Source organism: Chelonoidis abingdonii, chromosome 9 (assembly GCF_003597395.2).
Source record: "Chelonoidis abingdonii isolate Lonesome George chromosome 9, CheloAbing_2.0, whole genome shotgun sequence".
In the NCBI taxonomy this organism is placed as follows: Eukaryota; Metazoa; Chordata; order Testudines; family Testudinidae; genus Chelonoidis; species Chelonoidis abingdonii.
The window spans coordinates 1736022-1753296 of NC_133777.1; the positions used below are offsets into that span (position 1 = coordinate 1736022).

The following is a 17275-nucleotide window of genomic DNA, read 5'->3' on the forward strand; positions in this document are numbered from 1 at the left end:
GGTTTAGGGACCTGTTCCTAAGGCTGGAAATTAGCACAATGTCTTCTGGTGACCTGTATCAGAGGGGTAGCCGTGTTAGTCTGGATCTGTAAAAAGCACCTTATAGACTGACAAATGTATTGGAGCATAAGCTTCCTTGGCGAATACCCACTTTGTCAGACGCATGAGTGACCTGTACACCAATGAGAAGGGGCTGTGGTTAGTCTAGGACAGGGATCAGTAACTTTTCAGAAGTGCTGTGCTGAGTCTTCATTTAGTCACTCTAATTTAAGGTTTCACGTGCCAGTAATACATTTTAACGTTTTTAGAAGGTCTCTTTCTATAAGTCTATAATATATAACTAAACTATTGTTGTATGAAAAGTAAATAAGGTTTTTAAAATGTTTAAGAAGCTTCATTTAAATTAAATTAAAATGCAGAGCCCCTTGGACCAGTGGCCAGGACCCAGGCAGTGTGAGTGCCACCGAAAATCAGCTTACCATAGGTTGCCTACCCCTGGACTAGGAAAAGGGTTTAGCCTTTAGACAATAACGTCAGTTGCTGGTGTACATTGACTTCAGCAGAGGGAGGACAATGCTGGGGATCTGGCCTTTTATTTCCAGCTAGACTGGGAGTATGCAAGAGAGAGAGTGTCCTGTAAATGCACATTCTTAATTTGGCTGTGAGGTACTGACAGAGATTACAAAGGACAAGCAAGCCAGACATCATATCAGATCCATTTTCCTGTGGTCCGCAGCCCCCGGAGGGGGTCCTCAGATTGTGTCTAAGATTTCCAAAGGAGTCTGCACCTTGATTCAGAATTTTCTAGGGGTCTGCAAATGAAAAAAGGTTGAAAACCAATGTTCTACTGTTAACAACGCAGGAAAGTAAATGGAACAGTTCCTCTTTCTCCACGTTATCTCTGATTAATAGAATAATAGAACTGTAGGGCTGGAAGGGAACTCAAGACATTATCAGGTCCAGCCCCTGGTGCTGAGGCAGGACCAAGTCAGCCTAGACCATCCCTGACAGGTGTTTGTCCAACCTGTTCTTAAAAATCCTCCAATGACGGGGATTTTACAAGCTCCCTTGGAAGCCTATTCCAAAGCTTACCTGGCTTGGTAATTAGAAGTTTTTTCTAGTAGCTAACCTAACTCCCGCTTGCTGCAGATTAAACCCATTACTTGTCCTACTCTCAGTGGACATGGAGAACAATTGATAGCTGTCCTCTCTAGAACAGCCCTTAAGATATTTGACAACTGCTGTCAGGTCCCCAACTCAGTCTTCTTTGCTCAAGACTAAACATGGCCAGTTTTTTTGAACTTTCCTCACAACGCAGGTTTTCTAAACCTTTTCTCATTATTGTTGCTTTCCTCTGGACTCTTTCGAATTTGTCCACATCTCACCTAAAATGTGGCGCCCAGATATGGACACAGAACTCCAGCGCTGAGCAGCACCGGACAATTGCCTCCTGTGTCTTACACATGACCCTCCTGTTAATACACCCCAAAATGCTATTGGCACATATTCCGTCTGTAATCCACGATCTCTGGGCTGCCTAATCAAGCCCTATAGACCCCTCCCCTCCACCGCCAGACAAAGTCTCTCCAGCAGGCCCGTCGTGCTTGTCAAAAGGTTAAATGAGATTTCAATTAAGTGACATGACAAATTGTGAGGCCAACTGCTTGGAAACTGCTTCCATCAGAAGATCTCTGCTTCAGCGAGACAAGGTGGCTGATCATTTCAAACCCATTCTCTGGCTGCATACACATGCCCTGACATTTAACGACTAAACTTTTTTTTTGGCCAGTCCTGCCTTCCTGTAGCTGTCACATTGTGCAGGCAGCCAGCACTTCCCTTCAAAGGCAGCTCAGAGGAGGCCCTCTCTAATTCTGACTTCTAAGCCCAGCAATGTGTCAAATGCAGCAGATAAAGTGAAGCCAGGAAAATTGGTCCCTGCTGATTTTGCAATTGCATACAAACATGGCATTTCCTCTGCAAAGGAACCAAGCCAGGAGTGCCTGGGGGTATTCAGTCCCCTACCCTGCTCCCAGACAGACTGGATGTCCCAGGGTCATCCTGACTTGGCACCTTTTAGAAAAAATGTCATTTTGGCCTGACCTTAGAGCAGGCAATGCCCTGTTCCAGTTCTGCTTTGCAGTTGTTCAGGCTGGGTAAAGCATCTGCATGCTGACACCTAGGGCCAGACCATCAGAGGCAAGGAGCCACACTTTTTTTGCAGCATACATTTATGTCCATGCTATAAAGCAAAAGGAAACCCGCACAGCTGCAATTGGTCCTCTGCCATGCATCGTCCTTGGCAGGTAAATGGACATTGCTCAGTGGCTGAGTTCCCCAGCAGTGAAAATTGAGGCATTCCTTCTGCCACCAGAAGGAACGAGCAAGCATGGGCACCGTGGCCTCTGCTGCCAGGGGACCATGACCTGGAGACGGAGGAATCCAGACAGGCCAGAACAGCGAGAGCAGCGGCCGGGTGTGTCCTGGCACTTCAGACTCTGCATTTGGCCACTTTCGGTTAAAGAAGCAGACTTGTGTGCAGTGATTGACCCTACATATATTTCTGTGGTGGGCAGATGGGGGGGTTGCTTGCTGGGGCAGGGATGGGTGGGGGGAAGGTGTTCACTACCTGTATCCTGACTAAATGCCCCAAAGCTGGAGCGGGAGGAGCAGGTGACAGGCATTCAGCACAAGAGGCAGCAATGCTGGGCTGAGGAGACTCCTGGTCTAAACAGGTCCTCACACTGTTGCTTTTTGGCAGTTGCTTTCCTGAGTCTCCACAGCAGTGAGTCCAGTGGTCACCACAGGGGTTCCCTGCCCAGCTGTGCTACTGACTTGCTGAGTGACCTTGGGCAAGTCGCTACCCTCCCGATGCCTCAGTGGAAGATACCTGTCCCACAAGGAGCTGGGGGGATTTTACAGTTAATGCTTGAGGTGCCCTTTGAGATCCTCAGGCTGTGTCTACACTTCCAGCAGTGCACAGAGTGCAGGCACGATCGGTGTCACACAAGCATAGCTGCACAGAAGCAGCCATGCCAAAGCAGCGTATCTATTTCGTGTACAGCACTTCTTCAGCCACTGAGAGGAGCCAGGAACAAATGCTCAGAAGCTATGCCTGACGGGGCTTTGCTAATGAAATACTTCAGTGTGCAGTTCTTCACTCCTTCAGAATAAATCTTACTTCCCTATAGTGGCTTCTGCCCCATAGGGCACTCAGAGCACACTGTAGACTGTGTATGTACAGAGCTTGTTACACCCATCCCTGAAAAGCAGCCACCTCTTTGGCAGCACAAGGCAGCTGTTGAACAGCGCATGGAACACTGCAGAACAGTGCAGAGCAGGATGTGATAGTTTAATTGTAACGGCAGGGGAAAGTCAGGAGGCGGCATGTGATGGAATTTGGCCAGGTTGCCATGATTAAAATCCCCTCTCTTGTCAAAAATTGCCTTGGGTTCTTTACTGATGAGCAATGGTCACCACCTCCAATTTAAGCCTAGTGCGAAGTACAGCACCTGCAACAGCACAGCGGCGCCCAGACAGGAAGCCACCTGCTGATAAGTCCTGGCTCCCCACCACCACATGCTGCAGTGGGCTCACATCCAAGCGCTGAGCAGGCCTAGCACCATGCTTAGCTTGGAAGAGCTGAGGGTGCACATCCTGGGATGGTAAAGCTGATTTACCTGCTGCTGAGCAGTGTTCCTGCATTCCAGCACATGCACCTTTGCTTTCTCTTTGCTGCACCTTTCGGAGTGCTGATAGGAAAGCTTGAGGCTGTATTGTAAAGTGCTTTGTTTGACACATTGCATGATTTCCCAGCTGTTCATAGCAGCGTGAGAGGGAGTTGCTTATTTAGCCAAGTAACTGATTCGCCAAACTTTTATTTTTACTTTTCTCTTTAATCTCCCAGTCAATTGAGACATTCTCCATTACAGACTCATACACCAGTGACACGCAGATCACTGCCAGAGGCTCAGATGCAAACCCAGCTTCTGAAATGAGACTAGGCCAAACATCCTCTCCTTAACTGTGCCCACACAGTCACTTGTGCGTGTGTGTGTTCATTTCAGGGAGCTATTTCTTTCAGTTTAACATCAGCGGGTAATCAAATGCGGTCTAGTTGCTACTAGTCATTGGAGGGAATCTGCTTCTTAGTCCATTTACATGATCTGAATGGAATGCACTCTGCCTCCCTACACACCCCCAAAAGCCCTTCCAAAACCACAGAAAATTACTGAAAGGATGTTTCTTCCAACCCAACATGAAGAAATTGGATTCCAAGCTATTTAATGCATGCACGAAATGCCAGAAAGAAACCCAGACCCAAACACTCCATCCATTACAACAAGGCAAAATGTTTTAGCCACATGAGCACTCAGTACGTGAGCCGACTCAGTGCTTCATACCCTGAACTTCTAGGCAATTTCGCATAAATGTAACTATCAGGTTAATGGTTCTCACAAACAAGGCTGTGTCCAATGTTGCCATTGGGACATACAGCGAAGGTAACACTGTGATTGTTATGATCAACATGAACAAAGGTGACTTTGAGAAGTCACTGTCCCAGAGGCCACTCGAAACCACCCTGCCAGTCCTCAGGGGCCTTGCTCCCAGTGAGTCACAGCAAAGGCGATGTCCCTTTCCAACCACAGAAGGAAAAGGGGTGGGATTCTGGGGCCCAAATACAGTTCAATCATAAACACAGTGGCCTAGCCTGGCAAGTGGCATTTAAAGGGTGGGGTGGGACAGGAAGCCATTTAGGTTTGTTCTTTAAAAACAGAGCTTCACTGGTAATACCATCACAAGGATCATGTCATGCAGCCAGACAAAACGCCTCTCCCTACTTCCCTGGCTGGCTCAGCGCCTAAGTGGCGTGGGGAGGAGCTGGCTCAGACCGGTGTGGTTCGTCTGTTGGCTGGGTTGTTGTGCAATGACTCCTTGAACTCTTTGGGGATGGAGTTATGGATCTGTAAAAAAGTGTGATCCCGCTCCGAGTTGAGCAGCGTTCCCATGGTCACCTTGGAAGGATCCCTGGAGAGGGTGAACATGGAGATGTCGGTGGAGGGGATAGTGCTGAACCCTTTGCTGACAGGAGACAGATCCCTGGACCTGGGCTCTGTGGAGCGGGAGCTGGATCGCCTGCGGAACCGGTATCGGTAGGTGGGGAGGCGAGAAAAGGCCGACTTCTTCAGGAGCTCAGAGTGGGACTTGGCGCGGATCTGGCGGTGCTTCTCGATGTACATGTGCACAGCGATCACCCCCACGATCTCGGCAATGATGAAGGACAAGGCGCCAAAGTAAAAGGACCAGCCGTACGAGTAGCTCTTCTTGGAGTCGCTTTGCCCCGGGTCCCCAGCGTTTGCAGAGATATAGACTATAATCCCGATTATGTTACTGAGACCTGAGAGAGAGAGAGAGAGAGAGAGAGAGAGAAGGAAGGATGGGCTGCCTTTACAAGTAGCATAAGTCGCTGGGCTAATAGAACATCTCTAACCCATTCAGAGCAGGTCAGAGGCTCAGAACGTTTTCAACTAAGTGCATTTCTGTCAAAGCCAAAATGTTTTGTGGAGATGTGGCAGTTTTAACAAGTTTTCGTCAGGAGGTTTCTGAGGTTCAGGCTCCTTGATCACTTGACAAGATGGTGAGAGAGAGACAACACCACAGCCAGACCGTTACTCTTCGGAAATGGAGGTCTCAACACAAATCTGTTTTGTGAAAGCGTCTGAGGTAGAATGAAAACAAGTCTGGAAACCTCAGACATTGTCACAAAATGGAATTGTCACCCTGGGCCCACCACTAGTCAGACATCAGGCAGCCCTGGGTAAAAGCCCTGTTCATTCCGTCTTCCAAGGAGGGTGGCTTCCTGTGGGGCTGGTACATTTCACAACGCGGATGAACACCACAAATACCGAGCAGGGAGGGGATTGTGAGACTTCCCGTGCTCTCCTCATGTTTTATTTCTGGTCGCTGGTGTTCAGGCTCAGGCCTGTCCCAAATCCAGAAGACTGGGACTGGTGGCAGGTGTGTGTGTTTGTTTATTTTCCTGCACCTCAGGATTTCTTAATTTTGGCTAAGACCCTAAGAGTCAACGTCTGCTCCGTGGGGGCTGCCTCCCTGAGGGGAAGCCAGGGCACCCTGGGAAGCTGCTAGGAGTTCCTTCTAGTGGAACATTCAGCCTGTTTTCCATAATAGGGGCCAGCCACAGGGCCTGTGTACACTGCACCTGGGAGAGTGTCCCCCAGTTTGGGTGGACAGACACTCTAGTTCTTCTCCAGCGAGCACGCTGAAACGAGCAGCAGAGCCGGAGGTGGCACACGTGGGGGCTTGGGCTGGCTGCCTGAGAACGGACCGGCCTTGAACCCCGTAGCACAGACTTGGGGGGTTAGCCCAAGTGCCACGTGTGGTGCCCTGGGCTACGCGGCTACATTTAATGTGCTAGCTGAAGCCGAACTAGAACGTGTCTGCATTCCTGAGCTGGGAAGCACGCTCCCGACTGCAGCATAGGCACCTCCACGGTCCAGGCCCTGCACAAGACAGCAGGGTGCAGGGGTGCACAAGAAGCCTTTTCCCCAGTGAGCTGCCCTGAGCAGGGACTGCTAGCCCTGCACGCTGGGGGCTTGTGGCGGCATTGTGCCTCCTGCAGGTCACCACAGAGAGGTGCAACTCTATGTGCGCGCGCCACATAGGCCCTCTCTGGCCCTCAGTGAGTTCAGATAACAGCATAAAAAGCGCACGGACTGAGGGACTTTTCTGAACCAAACCTCCAGCCTTCTGGGTCTCTAAGATCATGGAGGTTGGGGAAGGAGGAAACAATAGTTACTCCTGTCCTTTTAATTTCTAGTAAGTCTGGAGGTTTCACAGGGGAGCTGAGCAATTGTTGCCTCCACAGTAGAGCAGGTGTGGTGCTGCCAGGGATTGAAGCGAGGCTCAACCACTTGCATTTGGATTTACTTAATGAATCGATTTGGTTCTGTCGGTTGGTTTCTCATCTGCATCACATGCTCTTGTCAGCCAAAGGAAGGAAACTGATGTGTCTCTTGGGGAAGAAACAAAACAAAACTTCCTTGAGACTAAGATATTGTCATAAAATAATCAGCTAAAGTGTCGGGAAACATCACACCCAGAAATGAGTAATCCCAGAGGGACATGCTGTGCAAAAGAGCCTCGTTTGCCTCTGAAGATTGCAACTGTCCACCTGCCTAACGCCCACATTTGCCATTGGCATTCACAGCGGGCGCTCAGCACCCAGCAGCGCCTGTGGTGACCCAAAGCTCAGCCCCCAGCATGCTGATCCCTTCTGAAAATCTGGCTACTTTGGTGCCTAACTGAGAGCTGAGTTCTTTGGAAATCTGACTTGAGGGGATGTCCACTCTGCAAAGAAAGCCCTAGGGTGCGGAGTCTCAGCGCTTGGCTCAGCTGACTTGGGCTTCCAGGGCTTGGTCTGCAGGATTAACAATAGCAGCGTGCACGTTTCCACTCGGGCCTGCCAGAGCCCAGGGGGGAAGGTGTCTCGGAGCGCAGATTCCAGCCCATGTGGGAACACATACATACAGCCCCACAGCAGGAGCCTGAATCTGTTGACTTGGACTCTTGGACTCAGTGCTGTGGGTTTCTCTTTGCAGTGTAGACGTACCCTGTAGGGGGAGGGGGCTAACTGCTGTGGAAAGCTTGGCCTGTGTTGTACCAACCAGCCTGAAAGCTGAGAGACTTGCAGGGAGATGGATCCTTTGGGTATGTTTTTAAAGCCTGTCCTAGAGCTCTATGGACAGGTTAAAAAACCAGCCCCAAAGAGATGATCCTTCCCAGCTAAGTGTGATAAATGTAGAGAGGAATTTCTATTTGATTGCGGAAGAACTCTATTGGTTTAATCTCTGCCAGCTGCTTTAAGACTTTTCCATAAGGGACATGAGGGGAATTGAGACACAGAGTCTCTCACCTCTGCGTCAGTGGTTCAAATCCAGACAAGGCCAGTAGTGAGCCAAGGTCGCTGCATGACATCTGATGGTGACCTCACTGAAAAACCCATTCATTAGCCCCCTTGCTGGCCACCTCGCCAGGAGGGGCTGCTTCTTGTCAGGGCAGAGGCACTCCGGTATGAGGCTGCTTGGGGATGGGTGTGACGTTGGTGTGACACTTAGTCTGCACTTGCCGTGGGGATAGAGGGCCAATGACCTTGCTGAGGTCTGAGCGTACCTAGCCCTTAATTCCCAGGAGCTTCGTGGGTGTACAGAGAGAGGCAGGGCCAGACAGGAACACCCAGCCCTGACCTCGGGGCAAGAGGGGAGTTCGGTCTCCATGGCCACCCCTTACACATGGACGCCCTCCCAAACAGATATGTAAAGCAGCAATCTCCTCCTCCTTCAGACCCCTCCCTAAGACCCACTTCTGCTACAAGGCCTCTGTAATTGCCCTCCAACTTCGACCAAGCGCACGGCCAGCAGGAAACACGACAGAAATAATGTGTCTGGTTTATTTATGCCTTTAAATAGCCTTCCCTCTACCCTGCAACTTGTCAGCATTTACACAACCACCCACTCCTGTTCCTGCCCCCCTCATCCACCTCGCTTCCTTGGCTTGTGTGCAACACCCAGTTCCTGTGCCTTGTCTTAGGGTTTAAGGTCCTTGGGGTAGGGACTGCATCTCACCAGATGCCTCTGCAGCACACAGGAGGATGGGGCCCTAATCCTGGGAGGCTGGAGCCATGCAAATCCTGAGCAGTTGTGACTCGAGTGGGCACTTACCTGCAGAGACAAAGAAGATCCCAGCGCTGAGAATCACATTGTGTTTGTTCTTGTAGAATTCACTGGCGGCCACACACAGGCCCCCAAAGAACAACAAGGCCACGCTCAGGATGGGGAAGATGCTGGATGCTCTCACGGCACCTAGCCAGGGGAGAGGAGAAGGGCTCCATCAATCATCATTCGCGCAGTCTCACAGAGCTTATGAAAACACATGTGCAGCTCCTTGGCAAATCAGACGCTAGTGACGGAACGCTAGTGATGGGAAGGCTGGCTCTCTGGTTCAAACCTGCAGGGTCTGATCCGCTTCCATTAAAATCAATGGCAAGAATCATAACGCTGGAGAAGTACCAGGCTGGAAGGGACCTCGAGAGGTCATCTAGCTCCTCTCCACATGCCGAGGCAGGACCAAGTAAATCTAGATCATCCTTGACAGGTGTTTGTCCAACCTTCTCTTAAAAACCTCTAGTGATGAGGATTCCACCTCCCTTGGAAGCCTGTTCCAGTATTTAACTATCCTTGTTATTACAAAGATTTTCCTAATATCTAACCTCAGTCTCCCTGGCTGCAGATTAAGTCCATTATTTCTTTTTTTACCTTCAGTGGAGGTGGAGAACATTTGATCACCCACCTCTTCATAACAGCCTTAACCTATTTGAAGACTGTTGTCAGGTCCCTGCTCAAACCCTTTTTGCAAGACTAAACATGCCCATTCTTTTTAACCTTTCTTCATAAGTCAGGTTTTCCAAACCTTTTATCATTTTTGTTGCTCTCCCCTGGACTCTCTTCAGTTTGTCCACATCTTTCCTAAAATGGGGTGCCCAAAATTGGACACAGTATTGCAGCCGAGGCTCACCAGTGCTGAGTAGAGCAGGATAATTACCTCTTGTGTCTTATATATGACCTTCCTGTTAATACACCCCAGAGTGTTATTAGTGTCATAAACAGATAGCTAAGGGTTAATGTTTCTTTTACCTGTAAAGTGTTAACGAAGGGAACCAAACACCTGACAAGAGGACCAATCAGGAAACCGGATTTTTAAAAAAAGCTCAGGGAGAGAATGTTTGGGTCTGTGTCTTTTGTCTGTCTCTCGGCTATGAGAGGGATCTTTCTATCTTCAAGCTTCTAATCTTCTGTTTCCCAGTTGTAAGTACAGGTATAAGACAATCTAGGTTTTTATATTGTTTTTGTATTTACATGTGTGTAGTTGCTGGAATGTTTTAAATTGTATTTCTTTTTTTAATAAGGTTGTTTATTCATTTTTTTCTTTTAAGCAATTGACACCTGTATTGTCACCTTGATACACGAGACTATGTTTATGTGTTTTTCTTTCTTTTTATATAAAGCTTTCTTTTTAAGACCTGTTTGAGTTTTCTCTGGGTAGGCTAAGGAATGAAGGGAAGGGAAATTCTCTTTGTGTTAGATTTACGGAGGGTGAATCTGTGCAGCCTCAGGGGAAGAAGGAGGTGGGGTTAAGGTGAATTGTCCTCTCTGTTTTGAAAGTCAAGGAGTTTAAGTACAGTGTCATCCAGGATAACCCAGGGAGAGGGAGCTGGGGATGAGGTAAAGAGGAGACAAGGGGAGGAGGTTGTTTTCCCTTTGGCGTTAGACTCAGGGCCTCTGAGTCTTGGGGTCCCCCAGAGAAGGTTTTGGGAAACCCGAGGGAGCCAAGCCCTGGAATCCTTGGCTGGTGGCAGCGATATCAGATCTAAGCTAGTAATTAAGCTTAGAGGGTTCATGCTAGCTTCTCATTTTATGAACGCTAAGGTCAAATCTGAGCAGGAAGCTATGACAATTAGCCTTTCTCACAACTACATCACATTGTTGACTCATCTTCAATTTGTGATCCACTCTAACCGCCAGAGCCTTTTCTGCAGCCCTGCCACCGAGCCAGTTTTCCCCCATTTTGTATTTGTGCATTTGATTTTTTTCTTATTGACTCCCACTGATTTCAGTCATACATGCTCAGGAGCCAGAAGGTCTCAGTACAGTAAAATGCTTGGGTGCTGGGAGGATTGAAAGTGCATTGAGCTGGTTATGACTCCTTGATGCTGTGCCAGCATGGTGTGAGTTAGAGCACCCTAGAAGTTGCTCTAACTTATGCCACTAAGGGACCTCAGAGCAGTGGCGGGTCACTTTTCTCCAGTTCACCCTTCTCTGGACACACTCCTTTTGCCACAGTCGGGTGGGGTCAGTTGGTGCAGGTGCTGACTCCACCAGGTTTATGCCAAAGGAGAGTTCCCCTTTGCAAGGATAATTCCCTGCTGGCTGCTTATGTGCAGAATCTGGCCCTTTTCACGGCCTGAGCAGCACAAAGGGTGAAGAGCATAACTCAGGGTCTCTAATGAGGTTTCTAATAATAATAATGAAAGTCCCAGTGCTGCCAGTGGGTCTGCTCAGACCTGCTGGATTGGGGCCTAAGGTCATCAACACTGAAAGGGCCAGCTACTGCCCTCTGGGACAAACGCAGGCCATTCCTTCCCCAGTTATTGCATAGACCTTCTGTCTGTGCTGCCCCCACCCCCGACTTTAATTCTGCCCATAGAATAGCTCTGCAGACTGGCAACTTCAGGACCTTCTTCGGAGTCCATTAGCCAGCAGTGCCAGCCCTGACTACTATTCAGAATGATGAGTCAGGCCCCTCAAATCATGAATTTGTCTTAAAAACCATGAGATTTTAAAATGAACGAAGTCTGGCACTTTTTATTTCCCTCCTGGGCTTTGAGCCTTTTGGGGTCAGGTTTTCCAGCTTTTCCCACACAGTCAGCAGGGGTAGAAATGTACCTTTTATTTTAAACTGAAAGCTTACATTCTGGTATAGTCACATGACTCCAGGTGCTGGGGCTTTAGGAAAAACAGCACTTCTCATGAGACTGGGGATAGCATTGAGACTAGCAGTACTGCCAACCCCAAGCATTCAAAAATCATGGATCAGATCCCCCTCCCCCGCAATGAAATCAAGAGCTTTTACCAAATAACACATCTGGAGTTCTTTTTATTTGCCCTCTGGGTATTCCAGGCATGCTTTCCAGCTTTTCTCCACATGGGGACTAGAAATTTACGTTAAAAAAAAATGAAACTTGAGACTCTCAAACAGTAACATGACTCCAGGAGCTCGGGCTTTACATAAAAAATCTTTCCTCTTCAGCTAAGCCATTTCAGTGCCAGCTTTGGAGGCATTAAGCCCAGGCAGTTACAGAGAACAGGCCCTTTTGCCTTTTTTAATTGGACTTCAACGGTTTAGGCCTCCAAAATGGCCAGCATTAATTAATTCAGCAAACTACTATCTGCTGCTAAAGCAAAGGCATTTAATGGGCTGTGCTCAGGTTTGGGGTTCTCTTCTCCCCATTAGACCCAGGGATTATAGAGCCGCCCCATTAAAATGCAATTCTGGGTTTTTTTTTAAAATGGCTTCTTTAAAAAGAAATGCGGAGGGGGGAGGGAGTTAAAAGTTAATCTGATAAAATGAAAATGTTTGCAGATTTGTGGTGTGTGTGTGTATATATGTGCTATTATGCATGCTTGTGTGTGGGTGTTTGGCATGCATGTGTGAATGAACATGTGCGTTTGTAGTGTGTGCACATAGATACAATGTTTCTTTGCACATGTGGGTGCATATCTACCCAGGGCTGGCTCCAGGCCCCAGTGCGCCAAGCGTGCTTGGGGCAGCATGCCGCGGGGGGCACTCTGCCGGTTGCCAGGAGGGCGGCTGGCAGCTCCGGTGGACCTCCTGCAGGCGTGCCTGCGGAGGGTCCGCTGGTCCCGCGGCTCCAGTGGGGCATCCACAGGCACGCCTGCGGGAGGTTCACCGGAGCCGCGGGACCAGCAAGCGGCAGAGCGCCCCCCGTGGCGTGCCGCCGTGCTTGGGGCGGTGAAATGGCTAGAGCCGGCCCTGTATCTACCTGTGAATCTGTGTCAATCTGTGCTGAATGCATAAGTGTCCATTTGAACATTTGTGTTTCCATGTTTATTTGCACACACATTTGTGGAGGTGTAAAAGGGATACGACTCCTTCTCTCAGACTCTGGCCCACCTCCACTACTAGGTCCCTTTCATATAAACACCCATTCATTTTCTAGATTTCCTGGTCAGGTGAAAAGCCAGGGCACCCCAGAAAGCTGGAGGGTTCTGCAGTTCCTGGGAGGTCTGCCAGGTCTGTTTTCATTCAATCTACTTGCAATTGACTGCTGTTGGCAGAAGACACGCCAGAGGCTTCAGATCATCACCTCACTGAATGCCAACAATTTCCAGAGCCGGCTGCAGAAACGCAGGACACAAAGGAGGAGAGGAATCACTGTACTAAAAAAATCCTCTCTCAGCAAAATTGCAAAGGCCTAGCTCCTGACACTGCAGCAGCTGCAGGCTTCCCCGGGAGCTGAGGATACTGGGCATCTTACAGGACTGGGCCTGGGAAAGGGCAGGACAGATCTGAAAGGGGACAAAGGAGAAAGATGCTCATCAGATGTGTCATCATTACACCAACAAACAGAAGGTGCCTGTGACAAAGTTCCTCCTTTACTTTGGTGGGTCCTGCGCTTATTGGCGGATTTGCTCACCTCAGTGATCTTCCCCTCTTGTGGAACCCACAGTCTGGGTCAGCTTCTCCTGTGTCTGATCAGGAGTTGGGAGGTTCGGGGGGAACCCGGGCCCACCCTCTACTCCGGGTTCCAGCCCAGGGCCCTGTGGATTGCAGCTGTCTATAGTGCCTCCTGTAACAGCTGCATGACAGCTACAACTCCTTGAGCTACTTCCCCGTGGGTTCCTCCAAACACCTTCTTTATCCTCACCACAGGACCTTCCTCCTGGTGTCTGATAATGCTTGTACTGACTGGAGTGAGCTCCTTTTTAAGCCCAGGTGCCCTGATTAGCCTGCCTTGATTGGCTGTAGGTGCTCTAATCAATGTAGCTATCTCCACTGCCTTCTAGAAAGATCTTAATTGGCCCCAGGTGCCTTGATTAGCCTGGAGCAACTGCCATTTGGTTACCACAGTACTAGGGATTTGTTTAGCCTGGGGCTAACACACCTGTTCCTCAGTACTTTACTGTAGCCATCTGGCCTTGCCCCATGACAGTGCCATTTACTCTGGTCAGGAGGCCATGAACCGTAGAAGGACCTTTGCTGATCTGCTGCTATAATCAGATGGCAAGAACCTGTTGGTGTTGGTTCAAGCAGCAGAAAGCACAGCTCCTGGCCAGGTATAGACATCCCAGGCAGCTCCATCAAGCTGTAGAGGCACAGATGATGCCAGTGTGTGTCTGTATATTATGAGAATGAAAGGAATGGCCAGAATTGAGGGAGGGAATCACCATTTTGGAGAGTGATATTAATATTTCATATAGTCTCTCTCTAGATTGATAGAGCCGCTGCTCTCACTCGAGGGTCTGAGCACACGCCAGGAGGTAACAAGCAGAATCGCAATGGGCCGAGTGTAGGCACAGACTTACGTAGGAGGTACTCGGACGTGTCTTGCTCATAATCCGCATCTTCTGGGAAATGATCGATTTTTTTACACACTCCTCGGAACGTTCCTAAGGAAACACAAACCCAATGGGTGCATCAGTGGTATTGTCAAGATCTCTCCAGATGGCTCAAGGAGGGTTCGAGACCCACTCTGAGGAAGAGAAGGCGCAATGGAAAGTCCACAAAGCCACCTCCCCACTACACACAACTACCATCTGGATGGCTTCCCTCTGGGTTTAACACCAGCCGCCAAGCTACCCAGGGAATTAGGCTCTGTAGGGCTTGGCCTGGGAGGCAAAATTACTTCTGTCCATGGAGCAGGCTACCCTGGTTCCTCATGGGGCTATTGCTGCACTGCTCTGGCCACTAGGAGATAGTAACTCTCGGAAATCCCTGGCAGGGTTGGGATTGTGATTGTTTCCCAAGGCAACACAGTCTGTTGTGCTACAAATAGCAACCTCTCTTGGTGGTCTTGAAAATCTTCACCTTATTCATGTCCACGCTCTGTTACGACATCCCGCTGCCTAGCGGTGGGTCAGCTAACGAACAGTCACTGAGCAGGTAGGCCGGGTTGTGATACTGGCTAGTCCCTAGTGGAATTCCATGCACTGGAATCTCTAGAAGAGGATTCATTAAGCCCCAGGAACCTTGCACAAAGATCCCTTACCCCAGGCCTCTGGCCTCTCACTCATCCCTGTGCGGCCCAGGTATGAGCCATGGGCTGGCAACTCTAAACTGCCCATCACTGAACTCCATCCCACTGAGAGCGCCTCAGTAAACTTCAGCTTCCCAGCAAATAAAGGTTGTGTGTTAATTGACTTCTGGAGCACTCAGCATTTCCATTTCACTCAGGCAGGGCCTTGGCACTAACCAGGGTAGGATCTGCTCCTATTCTGAACCCTTTATTATGGGCACTCAGGAGTCACACACACAAGAAAAAGCTGGAGGTTAAAAGTGGCATCTGCCATCTGTCATCACAGCACCATGAGCACCCTAACTCTCCTCACGTTCCCACCCCTCTCTCAACAGGCTGGCAGATTCCTGGCTCCACCCACCCCTCTGTGGGTGCTCCCCGAGAACAAAGTACCCAACAGCCCCTCATTCTGACGGGCTTCCAGAGTTCTGTGTGTTGCACAAGCGCCCACTGACGCAGACACAAACGTGGACACTGGAGCAGCTAGGAGCTGGCACTGGGAAAGGACACACAGGTACGCTCACACCAGGCATCCCACGCAGCTGCAGCCCCCTATGCCTAATGCTGCCCCACTTGTTGTGTGACGTCCAATCCTTCCCTCCCCTCCCTTGTACTTTGGGGAGGTTGTCAGAGCTGAGGCATTCCACTTCCCCACTGGAGATCTCTGCTCTTGGGTGAGGTTTGGTGCACTGTGCTCGATTCCTGTGAATTCACTTTGCTCCGTCATTTTCAGGGACACTCCTGTGACCTAGCTGCATCTGCAGGGAAGCCTGACAGATTTAACTCTTCCCAGCTTTGCATCCTTGGCCGTAGTGCTGCCCCTTCGTCACCTCCACAGCAGCCATACCCACACAGGGTCACGTTGGGGCAGCGGAGACCCCCAGGACTCCATGGTTTGCCAAGGCTCCTGGAATGGGTGGAGTTGACCATCAGAATGTGTTGCTCTTTGAAATTACATGTCGACTCCTCCGGTGGGAGGAAGACCTGTTTGCTACAGGAAGCTACCACCGTTTGCTGTCAGTGATCACCTGCAACTAGTTGTTATTGAGCCAGGCTGGGTTCGGACCGGAGACTTTCAGGGAAAATTTGCTTTCCCTTCAGCAAGCCCCTGAGCCCGAGCAGCAATCGGAGTGATCATGTTCTGTGCACCAGCAAGGGTACCTATTGGGTTTCCAGGACCTGGGTGGGCAGAAGCCCGCCCACTCCTTAAGGATCCATCCCCAGCCTAAGGGGAGGATCTACAGGACCTCAGAACCCAATTGATTTCAGGGGACAACTAATAAAAGAACAGGGACAGGAGTGTGGTCAGAGGGTGAAAAGAAGGGATCCTGATGGGGACACCGAGCAGAGAACCCCGGACAGTGCCCACTGCTCCTTGAAGGTGTCAAGGGAGCCAGTGGACGCCGCCCGGAGAAACTCTGCCCAGATGCATGAATGGACAGAGAATCGGAAACAAGCCCCACAGTCACAGAAGTCTCCGTTGGCCAACCTCCTCTCCATGGTTGCATAGATGGCCATTTTAGCCAGGGCGAGGAGGAGGTTGACCAGGAGGTCCCAGGACTTTGTGGGGCCACGGATAGGAAGTGCACAGAGAAGGAGGTGAGGGGAAAAGTGCAGCCAGAAACGTAACAGGATATTGGTGAGGAGCCGGTATAGGGGCTGCAACCTGGTGCACTCTAAGTAAATGTGCGCCAGGGTCTAGCTGGGTACCACACTCTGCCTGTTGGACCCCTTTCCTGCGCTCTTGGGTGGTAGCACTGTGGGCTGTGTCCCCCACCCCTGAGAAGGAAGCAATTCCTGTAATTATTCTGCAAAGCATGCTGGGACATAGGTGCTGAAACTAGAGGTGCTGGGGAGGGGGCTGCCGCACCCCCGACTTGAAGTCGTTTTCATCATAGGCAGTTCGTTCAATGGCTCTCAGACCCTCCACTCCACACACTGGTCCAGCCCCCTGTGCTGGGATATTGAAAGTCACAGTATAAATGCAGGGCCGGCTCCAGCTTTTCTGCCGCCCTAAGCGGTGATGCGAAAAGAAAAAAAAGATAAAGCAGCCTGTCATAAACAGATAGCTAAAGGTTAATGTTTCTTTTACCTGTAAAGGGTTAACAAAGGGAACCAAACACCTGACCAGAGGACCAATCAGGAAACCGGATTTTTCAAAGCTGAGGGAGGGAATTTTTGGGTGTGTGTCTTTTGTCTGCGTCTCTGTGCTCTCTCGGCTCTGACAGTGATCTCTCTATCTCCAGGCTTTAAAATCTTCTGTTTCCCAGTTGTAAGTACAGGTATAAGACAATATAGGTTTTTATATTGTTTTTGTATTTACATGTGTGTAGTTGCTGGAATGTTTTAAATTGTATTTCTTTTTGGATAAGGCTGTTTATTCATTTT

The 17275-nt window shown here is 49.7% G+C and overlaps 1 protein-coding gene across 1 annotated transcript in view; it reads right to left on the bottom strand.

Annotated features, from left to right (window-relative positions):
- Positions 1 to 444: 444 nt before the first annotated feature.
- CACNG3 (calcium voltage-gated channel auxiliary subunit gamma 3) overlaps positions 445 to 17275 on the bottom strand; it is a 65637-nt gene continuing 48806 nt past the window's right edge. The window contains exons 2-4 of the mRNA XM_032769356.2: positions 14178 to 14261; positions 8736 to 8876; positions 445 to 5395 (exon numbers count right to left, since the gene is read on the bottom strand). Of these exons, the coding sequence (XP_032625247.1) occupies positions 4884 to 5395; positions 8736 to 8876; positions 14178 to 14261 (737 nt within the window). The 3' untranslated portion in view covers positions 445 to 4883. The remainder of the gene's footprint in view (positions 5396 to 8735; positions 8877 to 14177; positions 14262 to 17275) is intronic.